Source organism: Pseudovirgaria hyperparasitica (genome assembly GCF_010093815.1).
Source record: "Pseudovirgaria hyperparasitica strain CBS 121739 unplaced genomic scaffold EJ05scaffold_8, whole genome shotgun sequence".
Taxonomy (NCBI): Eukaryota; Fungi; Ascomycota; class Dothideomycetes; order Acrospermales; family Acrospermaceae; genus Pseudovirgaria; species Pseudovirgaria hyperparasitica.
In genome coordinates, this window is record NW_022985556.1 from 1,129,674 (window position 1) to 1,140,780 (window position 11,107).

At 52.4% G+C, this 11,107-nt stretch overlaps 6 protein-coding genes across 6 annotated transcripts; 3 read left to right on the forward strand and 3 right to left on the reverse strand.

Annotated features, from left to right (window-relative positions):
* Positions 1-6: 6 nt before the first annotated feature.
* EJ05DRAFT_476411 (uncharacterized protein) lies at positions 7-1,504 on the reverse strand. Its single transcript, XM_033744022.1, has 3 exons — positions 1,369-1,504; positions 808-1,263; positions 7-750 (listed from the first exon to the last, which is right to left on the reverse strand). The coding sequence occupies exons 1-3, from the start codon at positions 1,387-1,389 to the stop codon at positions 175-177; spliced, it is 1,053 nt and encodes a 350-aa protein (XP_033600601.1). The 5' UTR covers positions 1,390-1,504; the 3' UTR covers positions 7-174.
* Positions 1,505-1,736: 232 nt separating this feature from the next.
* On the forward strand, positions 1,737-2,796 carry EJ05DRAFT_476412 (uncharacterized protein). The gene is made up of 2 exons (XM_033744023.1): positions 1,737-1,864; positions 1,955-2,796. The coding sequence occupies exons 1-2, from the start codon at positions 1,850-1,852 to the stop codon at positions 2,345-2,347; spliced, it is 408 nt and encodes a 135-aa protein (XP_033600602.1). The 5' UTR covers positions 1,737-1,849; the 3' UTR covers positions 2,348-2,796.
* On the reverse strand, positions 2,653-5,018 carry EJ05DRAFT_379176 (HPC2-domain-containing protein). Its single transcript, XM_033741213.1, has 2 exons — positions 3,138-5,018; positions 2,653-3,085 (listed from the first exon to the last, which is right to left on the reverse strand). The coding sequence occupies exons 1-2, from the start codon at positions 4,796-4,798 to the stop codon at positions 2,827-2,829; spliced, it is 1,920 nt and encodes a 639-aa protein (XP_033600603.1). The 5' UTR covers positions 4,799-5,018; the 3' UTR covers positions 2,653-2,826.
* Positions 5,019-6,161: 1,143 nt separating this feature from the next.
* Positions 6,162-6,818, forward strand: EJ05DRAFT_379189 (uncharacterized protein). The gene has a single exon (XM_033741214.1). It carries the CDS (start codon positions 6,233-6,235, stop codon positions 6,587-6,589), a length of 357 nt encoding a protein of 118 aa, XP_033600604.1. The 5' UTR covers positions 6,162-6,232; the 3' UTR covers positions 6,590-6,818.
* A 286-nt stretch (positions 6,819-7,104) lies between these two features.
* Positions 7,105-8,541, forward strand: EJ05DRAFT_500671 (uncharacterized protein; the record flags this gene model as incomplete). Its single annotated transcript, XM_033747028.1, has 1 exon — positions 7,105-8,541. The coding sequence occupies one exon, from the start codon at positions 7,105-7,107 to the stop codon at positions 8,539-8,541; it is 1,437 nt and encodes a 478-aa protein (XP_033600605.1).
* A 197-nt stretch (positions 8,542-8,738) lies between these two features.
* On the reverse strand, positions 8,739-10,523 carry EJ05DRAFT_476415 (tubulin-specific chaperone c). Its single transcript, XM_033744024.1, has 3 exons — positions 10,408-10,523; positions 9,992-10,152; positions 8,739-9,861 (listed from the first exon to the last, which is right to left on the reverse strand). The coding sequence occupies exons 1-3, from the start codon at positions 10,502-10,504 to the stop codon at positions 8,923-8,925; spliced, it is 1,197 nt and encodes a 398-aa protein (XP_033600606.1). The 5' UTR covers positions 10,505-10,523; the 3' UTR covers positions 8,739-8,922.
* Positions 10,524-11,107: the final 584 nt, after the last annotated feature.

The following is an 11,107-nucleotide window of genomic DNA, read 5'->3' on the forward strand; positions in this document are numbered from 1 at the left end:
TGCCTGCCCTGCCATACACGAGTAGAAATACCAGAACACCAATGATACACCAACAAGGAAACTTGCGTTGCAATGCGTTTGTGGACGAGCAGGTAATGAGGTAGCACCTGTCCCGGACGACCCCGTATTCAAGCCCGAAAACAAAAGAAAAAAATGTCCAATGTTGAGCTTTCTCTATACAGCCTGCTCTCCCCTCGACGTTTCTTCTGCAACGGCCGCGTTCCTCTCTGGACTCTGCAGTACCAGTTGCTCGTGCCTCCGGACTCTCATAAAGTCACTCAGGCTCTTGATCAAGATAAACCATCCCACGATCATTGTAATGTATGCAAAAACGTCATCCGTCGTGATTCCCATTTGAACATTACCGCCGCTATTTCCGCCGTCTGGCATGTCTCCCGGGTTAAAGTTGTGGTTGTTAGGGTCGCTAGGGGGACCGCCAAAGTCGCCGCTACCGCCGTTACGATCTGGCAGCGGCTCGGGGCTTCCCTTCAATGAGAAGCCGTATTGTATGAGGACGACACCAAGACCGGCAAAAGAACCGCGTTTCGCAGCATGTGTAGTATGTAGTAGATAGGTAAGGAGGAACCCGACGACGGGAAAGGCGATGGTGATCATGAAGTTCCAGAACAGCGAGGGGAGAGACCCGACTGGAAGGCCGTCGATGACGACTTCATCCGTGAGCATGCCGGGTGCAAGAATAGTGGTTTCCCAGTAGGGCGGCGTAGCATCTGCAGCGGCTTGTTCATATGTCTAATGATCCTGTCAGCCATCTCATTCGTTTCGACTTCTGAGGAGAGTAGTACTTACGGGAGGCTTCTCTTCCACATCATCACCTGGCGCAGGCTTCGCACTCAGATTCGCAAACACACCGTCATTCCCACTCCCACCCCCAAACCGCCTCATCGGCGTTGTCGTCGAAAATGCTGGTAGCTGTGTGACGCGCCTCTGTATCTCGCCCGGTCTAGTCTGCGTCTCAGTTGTGTCGTCCGTGTTCGCCCGCATCAACCGCTGTCGGTCATCCAATCCATCGGCATTCTCATCGTCTGAGCCTTCATCGTCAGAAGGAGAATCAAAGGTATCGGCCAGCGTTTGCTGAGGGTCTTCGTCGAGTGGGTCTTCGGCAAGAAGACGTCGTGACGCTGCGTTTGGTGACGAGGCGCGCGAGCGGAAGGACGGTGGCGGAGAGTTGGGTATCGGGTAGTGTTGGTGAGAGGTCTGAGTTATGGGTGACGAGGAAGATTCATCTTCGTCGTTTGCTGCTATCTGCAAGCAAAGTCAGTATGGGAATCGTGGAGTTGCAGCGGTCGTTCCGAGCATTCAGTGTTGTCGTTGCAGGGAGTCCCGGGGAGGGGCGAGCCATGTACGTACCCTCTCGTAGCGCTGAGGCATGGCGAGCGAGCGAAAATGCCCGGGAACAGGATGATTGTACGGTAAGAATCGTGGCAAAGGGACAAAGGAAAGCTGGCGAATGGTGCGGGATTGTATAAGACGTTAAAGTAGGAGAGGCGGCAGGTGAAGTGTAATTAGCAAGAAGGTTCCAGTTGGAGGCGTGGTGCGTGTGTCGCCCTCTGGTCAGCACGAGGGTCTGTCTGGTCACTCAGTCACTGGTGCAAGGAAGGGGCCGGCGGCTCAGCCACTGTCCACTCATGAGAATGAACTGGATGGTTGACGCTAGTCCGCTTACGTCCGTGTATACTTTCAGTGCACGGACTGTCAGTTCGAAATGGATGATGATGCGACAACATTTCCAGCGTCAATGCTTTTCCTCCGTCACCAAAACCTCACTCACAACCAAACACATCCTCAAAATAGCCCGCTCTTGACGACAGATCACCACGTTTCGCACACAATGTCCATTCCCAAAGTGCGTATCACGCCATCAGAGAACCCACCGTTCCTTCACAGCCAGCCAGCCAGCAAGCCAGCTAACTAACCACCCTCTCCTCACCCACAGAACCTCGCATCCAAATACACACGCCTCCTCACCCTCTGGCCCACCGACCCACTCCGCCAATTCACATTCCGCACCGTCCTCCAAAAGCGCCTCACAAAGCACAACGAGTCTGCCTCGAGAACACAAGCAACAACAACAACAACACCACCCGCACCCGCACCCGCACCCGTCTCCCCACAACAGCAGGCCTCCGAAGTCGTCCAGATCAATGCGCTCTTCTCGCTAGTCGAGGACCGGTACGCGACAAAGTACAAGCTATCCGAAAAGTACACGCGGCCGCGCGCGAATCCGGAATACTATGCGCGGTTGATGCGCGAGCTGGACGAGGCGCCGACGAGGTCGCGGTTCAGCAATTGGGTGAGGAGCTGGAAGGGGTACTTGAGGTGGCAATGAGTTTGCCAGTGTGCAGTGTGCAGTGTGCAGGAGCGGAGCGTGCTTTAAAAGAATTATATTTGGAAGCAGCAAGTGAGTCAGTGGTATGAGGAAGTTCATACGATACGGCTGACAGCATTGTAACAATATCATTGGGTATATTTACTGTACATGATTCCTGAATTGTTGTGTACATATCTTTGATTAAAGACTTCACTATACGATGGCTAAGCACACGACACAGAAAGTGACTTCATGTAAGTAGTATATAGTTACACTGATCATTACTACGATCAAGAAAGCTTGAGCCCCTCACAACACCCCCGTCCGTGGCTGCACGCAGCTCTAGCTAGATAAATGCGAATGACGCCTATACTACTTTTACACCAGTGCGCGCCTGTTCTATATAGTCGTAGGCAACCCTCAACAAAGAGCTACCAATGCAAATATTCACGCGAACAAAAGATCTCTCTCTCTCTCTCTCTCAGGGTATATCTTACTTACTGCATGACGCCCGTGCCGGGGTAGGACAAGGCAGATTTGGCGGCAATGTTCGCTGCCAATTTCTCTCGCTCCTGCTTCTCCTGCTCCATCAAGGCACGTTCAGCTTTGGTCACGCGAGGTTTACGAACGGTCGTGCCGCCGCGAGAACCCCGTCCTCCACGACTGCCGGGTCCGCCGCCTCGACCTGTGGTACCATCGCCTCTGGTAGCACCACCGCGTCCTCGGCCGCGTCCACGCCGGACTGTTCCATCGGCCCTGTAAAGACATTAGATTAATTTGCATCAAAGCGAAAACAATGGATGCGTACTTCTCTATGGTGGGTTTTGCCCCTTCGGTAAGAAGTGGGCCGCTGTACACGAAGAAACCGTCCTTGGCCATGAGAGCTTGACGCTCCCAGGCAAGTTCTGTATCGTCGATGAAATCGTCCTCCTTGTCGTAGTCTTCTACCTTCTTTCTCCGCTTCCTTGGCTTTCCTTCTTCGTTGATTCCTGATGCATCACCTCCATCGACGCCACCCATCTCGACATTGCTGTCAGGCTCGGACAGATCCAGTGACATGTCGTCGTTGGACGCGACACCGGACGCCTTCTCTAGAGCAGCTCCAGCGGCGGCCATCTGTCGTTTCCTTTCCTTTTGTGCTGCAATCTTTGGGTGCAAGGCAGCGAAGCCGTATTTCTTCTCTACCTCGCGAGCAAAATTAATGGTCACGTTGTTCTGGCCTTGAAGCGGAAATGTGAGCCAGATGTTGGTCCCTGCAGGAGAATCTCCGTTACTCGTTCCATTGGAAGATGCGACCGGGCCAAACGGAGTGCCTGACAGCAGACCACTTCCAGTGGGTAGTGGTTGCTCTTTGGCTCGAGCAGGTTTCGTGGGTGGTGTTGGCGCGGCAGAATTGGTGGCACCAGTCGAGTCTGACTTCTTCATGGCAGCAGGCTTTCGAACCACGTTATCCTTCTCCGAGTCAATATCCATTGCATTGGACGCAGGCACCACCTGAGTGGCTTTTGGTGGCTCCGTGGCGGCTGATGCAAAGTGAGATCGACTGTTTGCTTGCGGTGAAACAGGCGCAGAAGTGACAGAAATGTTGGATTGAGGTGTGTACTTCATAGATTGGGAGACATTGTTCACAGTCGGGTTGGGGTCAATAAGACTGTGAATGGAAGGCGACGCGCTAGCTCTGTGGACGACCTGAGTGGGAGGAGAGATTGGAGGTATGCTACTGGCAGTGTGGCTAGGTCTGCTAAATTCCACGTTGGACGATCGGATAGGGTCGAAATGCTGGCCACTGGAAGCTGGACGAGGCGGTTGAGTGGCAGCAGCTGGTGCAGAGTACTGCGTCACACTGGGATGCTGGAGCGGCTCTGACACGCGTGCACTCGTTGAATATTGAGATGGCGACTGATGCTGCGGGTGCAGTATTTGCGGATGCGCCCGCGAAGAAGCCTGCGACGACGATGTGTAGCTTGATTGCTGGGGAACGCTGTGGTACTGAGACTGCTGGTCGTGTTGTGAGGGTTGATGGGATTGTGCAGAATGGTGATTAGGCAAATACTGGTCTATTTGCTGTTGGCGAGGCTGGGGCGTGGTCTGATTTGCAGCAGCAGGAGGAGGATGTGATGATGTTGATGCAGCAGATGCATGTTCTTCCTTGATCTCGCTCGCATCAACAGCAGCAACATTGGAGCCAGTCTTCCGCCTGCGAGACTGCACCGGTGCATTTGGATCTTTGGGAGTGCGCGGCTTGCGTGTCTTTTTTTCCTTTGGAGTTTCGTCTTTTACGACAGCTTCCTTCTTCTTGCAACCAGGACGTTTCTTGACAGGGGCGTCTGTGGCGGCGTTGGGAGGATTATTACTGTCTGCAACACCACGATTGTTGTCTATAGATAGACGTGATGGGCGGGTGGCAGGCGAAGGAACATCAGCGGATATGGAACGCGGAGGCGACGACAGCTCAGGCGAGGAATCCATCGTTGCAAACCTTTTGGTCCCCCCTCTAATACTCTCCACGCAAGAACAGAAGAAGATCAGGTCTCGGGCAATAGCAGATCATCAAACTCTAGCACAAGAATGCAGATATGCAGACTTTCGATAATATTCCTTTACAGAATATTTGCAGCTCTGCAGTTACCTTGGCCAGTTCCAATATCGATCGAGTTTGGGGGCGTTTGCAGAGAGAGTATGCAGGACCAGCAAATAATTAGTGTAGGCAGAAGAAGGGGTCGGGGCTTTGTGTGTGTGTGTGTGTGTGTGTGTGTGTGTTAGCACCACCACTCTGCAAAAGTCGCGATAGGAGCGACACGACCACGCCGGGTCGAAGCAAAGAAGGATCTCTCAAGAGCTTGTGAAGGTGCAAGCAGTCATAAGCCGATGGAAATGGTCTGGAGCAAGGCGCGGAATCGGTTGAGCGAATTAGTTTGATGCAAAAGGATAGAGGAGAGGTTGTGGCGATGAAAGAGAGGTAAAGCAGATGATGTAGAAGGGAGAAAAAGAGGGTGTGAAGGAGAAGAGTGGTTGTGTGAAGGGGGGAAATGGGAAGACGGTAGGGTAAGTAGGTAGTAAGTAGTAGGAATAAGTAGTAGTAGTAAGTAGGTATGGGGTATGGGAGCGTATAAAAGGATAGGCGGGCACAGACAAGAGCGAACGAGCGTTGCGACGGGCAGAACCACACCAGAACCTGAGACTGGACAGCCAGGAGAATGGAGATTGAGTGCGGCTACTGCTAATTACCATTACTGTTACGGCTACTACTAACTGGGTTAACGGAGCAAGGCAGAGGCGGAGAGGCTCGAAAGCATCAGCATCAGCATCAGCATCAGCCGACGACGCAGTGAACTTGGGGCGACGACTTTGGGGACTTTGGGGACTTGGGGACTTGAAGAGTTGGGGAAGAAAAGCCAGGAAGAAGGGCGGCGGCGGCGACGGCGGCGGGTGCGGGAAAACGTGGAAACAGAGGTCAAGTGGAGTAAAGAGAGGGACGAGGGCTTTCTGGAACGGAGCTAAAGCGAAACAGTAGAGAGAGAGACAGAGAGAGAGAGAAGACTCAGCAGACCCGGAATGGCAGACGGGCAGTTGGGCGAACAATCACATCACAGCAAAAACAGAAAAACAAGCATTCAAGGGCAACACACCTTGCAATCAATCAACCGGAAAAAGAGGAGCATTCGAGTAGAGCCAGATGCGCCAAGCCTGTTGCTGATTGGTCGCTTGGCTCCAGCGTATAACCAATGTGGTTAGAGTCAGGGACTGGCTGCCCTGGTAAATCTACGTATTAATTATTATAATAGACGCAAACCTCTCAGATATACACTTATCCACCACACCGCACAGTGCACACACGCACCCACACCCACACTCCACCTCTCCACCTCTTTCTGCAAGGGTTTCCAGTTACAACACTACATAATGACCTACAGCTGTTGTCGTCTCCATTCTGTCTGTCCAGTGTTCCGTTCCAGTTGTCCGCCATCACGCTATGACGATGTGCCACTGCTCGTCGCGCACGTTGCCCACATGCGACGCTCGACTGTCTACAGCCCATGCATGCATGTCCCAGCAGTGTGGTGGTCAAAAAGAGAGCTAAAGCTAGTCAGACGTGTCACTGGCGCTGATCACGATCACACTGCTGCTATTTACGACCTCAAAGACGTACAGTCCTGCACGACTTGTATCGGCCTGCCAGTCACAATATATGTTCACGGCACGAGGCTCGCTTACAACGTCTGCCTACATCACCTACACGCACGGTGGTGGTCGTGTTGAGGCGACAAGGAATGAATGCCATGTGTTCAAAGTTTGAGGTGTCGTCTGAAACTACAGATCCATACAAGGCTAGCCTCAGCGGTGGCCGATCCCGACTGCACGTGAGTCGATCATGCCAAGCCTTTTGTCGAAGCAGCAAGTGCGACCCCGTACACCCTTCCCTTTTCTGACAGGCTCGTTCGTACATTCCCAATCGAGAGTTTCACTATTATGGCCATCATTGAAGTACCTGCAGTGGTAAGAATTAAGCGAGACGGTGCGCACGTCTGCTCAGCCCTGTATTTTCGTCGCTTCCAAATTCTTCTAACCTCAGGTCGTCATTGCCATCTTTCTCATACGCATACCTATTGAAGGAATCACACGCTCAATTCGGCTAGCGTCAAGCGGGTACAAGGGTGGCATCCTGCATGCAAGCCCGCTGTCCAATAGCCGCTAGTGCCACTTTTGAGCTCTAATCGATGCACGCCATCTTTTTCGCCGTCTCCGCCTTGTTCTCCATAACTCCATCCGCCAAGATGACCATCGTCAAAGGCGAGCGTTTCTACCTTGATCTCGACTCAGACGATGAAGATCATGCCCCAGACCGCAGCGTGCCTGTGAGGCCATCTGCAGGCCCGGCCTTCGACTTCATCGCCGATGTGACTGAGAGACAGCCATCGGCACCGAAGCCTCCAACGGCACCCACCTTCAAAAAGACCGCTTCTGGTTTTCCGGCACCCAAGACCAGACCTAGAGTGTCAGCGTTCAAGCAACAAAGGCACGGTAGTCATCGGGATAAGCATGAGACTCTTGCTGCTCCCTCCTCGCTGTCCCCCACTGGTGGTCCATCAAAATATAACGTAGAGCCCGAAAATGAGAGTCCTGAAGCAAGAGAACGGCGTGATATTGATATGGAGAACAAACAACGAGTTGCACAAATGTCACCTGAAGAGATCGAAAGAGAGCGACAAGAGCTTTTTGCTGGTCTGAATCCATCCTTGATTGAAAAGCTTCTCAAGAGGTCAAATCTTGACGTAACCCGACAAGACTTCGCAAACACGACGGAGCCAAGCGCCTCGCCCTCTTCTCCAAGAGCAATACCTGATACTATCAAAGATGATTCTGCAAGCGGCGATGCGTCTGTCAAGCGTTCTCCGAAACAAAGTAAATCCGTCACATTTGCACCAGAATCGGTACCTTTGGACGAGGAGACTATAGCTACTAAGCAAACAGAAGGTAAGGGGATCGATCCAAACGAGAACTCACAGGCTCCTAATCCTCCTGATATCCCTCCTCCGTCTTCTGTCCACTTCCCTCGCGCGCCGCAGCCCCCAGATCTAGATCCAGACGACCCCTCTTTCCTTGACAACCTTCATGAGAAGTACTTCCCGGACCTGTCCTACGATCCATCCAGTCTTTCTTGGATGGCTCCGATCGACGCCGCGAAACCTTCGTCATATTCTTTGACTCAATCCAGCCTCATGATCTCCGCCCTTCGGTTCTCGTTCAAAGGAGCCTTGATACCCCCTACAAAAGCCGTTGAGATCCCAGTCACTGAGGGACTTCACCACCATGGTGAGGCCCCAGAGGCTGCTGGATACACAATACCAGAACTTGCCATCTTGGCGAGGAGTGCCGTCGCAGCACAGCGCTGTATGGCATATCAAACTATGGGTCGTCTCCTTTACAGACTGGGTAAAGGTGAATTCGGATCAGAGGGAGAAAGAAAAAGGTACAACGTCACAGCCGTGGATGCTGAAGGAGGCGAGATTAGAGAAGAGGCAGATGAAGAGGATGACGATAGATCCGGACTGGCCAAAGGTCTCTGGGAGTGCATTGAAGAACATAACATCATTGGGATATTGAGCGAAGAAGCAAACAAGACAAAAGGGCATATGAGTTCAATCTCGTACGCGCAGGAGGCTCTCTGGAATTGGCGACAGGGCGGAGGTAGACAAAGGAAAGCCGTGTGAGCTTTGTGAGGAGGTCAGCGAGCTTCTCATCGCAGCACAGTGTGTGCATTTCTCGCTATGGCACCACCCGATAGGATACATGCTGCAAAGAATCATCCGTTATCATTCTCCCGTGCAATGCGGGGCAGGATCCTCTCAAGAAAATGTACCAAGCATTCCAACGTTGTTCATTCGGGTTGATCGCAGCACGTCCAAGACACATCATCGTCATGTGTTTCTTCGACTCTCACTAGGCCCTGCTTGTACGATCAAAGTTCTTGTGGAAAATGGTTTTTATTCACATAGACAACGATCAGATGAGGAGTCCGCACAATGCACGTTGAATGCAGCTGGCTGACTCTCCAATGGTAGCTTTCCTCTTCTCCCTCCACTTGTGGAGAACTACTTTCTCAACACAGCTTCCAAAATCTGATCGAGTCCTATATTCGGACCTCCTTGCACCACACCCTCCCAAATTCCTTCTTTTAGTCTCTCCTCGTCCGGCAATATGCTCCAATTCGGACTCTGCTCCGCCTTCAACCATTTGAAGTCATCGACCTGGTCCCACATGTTCACCGGCCGGTTCACGCTCTGCACGACATAGAACTCCGGCAACGGCGCAAACCGGATCCCCTCACAATCTTCAATGATAGGCCGACTAGAGCACTGCAGGTACACAACCACGTTCGTGCTCGCGTGCATCCGAAACTGTCGACACGATGCCACCACAACACTCCCGCTCAGACCCGTCACATGCGCCGACCCAGACACCTGCCCGCATATTATCAAGCTCGAAGAAATGTTTTTGAGCGTAAGCGCGGCAAACGGTCCCCCATGCGACGTCGGCTGCGACATGTCCACCACACACCGTTTCAGGCTGGACAACGTCCCAGAAGACGTAGCATGAGACGCCGACGTCGGCAGAATGATGTGCTGGCTCGTGTGGTTCGCGATTGTCACGCTGGGGCTGTTGGAGAAGCTCGGCTTGCGGATCGCAGACTTGCCGTTGCCGCCCTGTGCGGCGGCGGCCAGATTCTTGTTGACGGGGAACTCGGGCATGGGCTTGTTGTCGTTACCATTTTTCTCATCATCGTCATCGTCATCGTTATCGTCATCATCGGGTGGAGCTCCAGGTTTCGGCGATGGGGCTATAGAAGACACGCCCGAGGCTGCTGAAGAGGTGGTGTAGTCGGGCAGCTTGAGCTTCTGCTGCGCGGCCAGCTCGGCAGCGTCGTGGAGGCTGATTGCGGACGGGTTCTTGCGGTTCTTGAAGGAGAATTTGGCGCGAGGCGCGAGCTGGGTGCGGGTTGTTTGCAGTTTCTCCGATAGCGCTTTGATGGCCTGGTTCGGACATGTCAGGCATGGGAGGGGGGAATATCAAGGTTTTGGTTTGTGGTTGGGATGGGGTAGGGGTTTTGGTGGAGAGGGAAAAAGGAAATTGGAAAAAGGGAAAAAGAAGACACAAACAAACCTCGCCGTACGTGCGCTGGTCGTATGTAGGCACATAGCTGGATGCATCTTTGACCTCGTGCGAGAGCCGGGCTATGCCGGCCAGGCAGTGCTCGATTGCATCGCTGCGCTCCCCGCCTGCTGCGGGCGTGTTGCCGAGGCGTTCCATTTGTTCTTGTAGGGCTGTTGTTTTCGGTCATATATTAGCATTTTTTATAAAAAAATAAAACCATTCATTCATTCATTCATTCATTGGCTGATTCTCCCTCGTACCCCCGGACACATCTACGTAGGGGAGTGGGGAAGGGAGAGATATGGGGAAGGGAGAGATATGGGGATGTGAGTGCTGCTGTCTGGTGTCTTTTGGGGGTGTGGTTGTTTGGGAATTGGGGGCTTTCTTCTAAGATAGTTTGCTTGCTTGCTTGCTTGCTTACCTACCTACAATCTCGTGCTGGAAGTACCGGAAGAAGCGCTCCTTTGGATCGACGGGTGGACTCGTCGTGGGCGAGCTTGCGTTTTTGTCTGGCGTCGCCATGGTTTTGGGGTTTGTTTGGCTGGGTGGTTTAGTTAGAGAAGGGTTGGTTTGTGTAGATAGAGTATACGCAGATACAGTTGCGGTTAAAGCAGTGCGGTAGGTAGATAGATTGCAGCGATGCCGACCTTTTTATGCTTCTTGCTTGACAACCTTACGCAAAGGGCGGCAGAACAGTGACAGCAAGGCTGGATACGTAGCAGCAAAAACAAAAAAGTGGCTGAGTTATGGGAGGTTGGTTGGTGAGATGCAAACTAGGTAGTGAGTGAGCAAACAACAAGTGAGCAGGCGAGCAAGTAAGTGAGCACACGAGACTAGACCGAGCCAAACTTAGACTAGACACGCAGCAGTAGTAGTAGTAGCAAGACTTCTGAAGAAAAGAGCAAATTATTCTTGTAAATTTGAATTAGAAAAAAATCGGTACCTTATAGGTGGTGATAGTAATTAGTGTCTTAATTAAGACCCCCGGAAAGTGCGGGGGTGATTTTCTGCAGGGGTGTGTTTGTTGTGTGGTTTGGGTGTGGTTTGGGTATGGTTTGGGTGTGTTGTGAGTGGGTGGGCGGGTGCGGGGGAGGGGAGGAGATGGATGGATTGATTAGGCTGTTT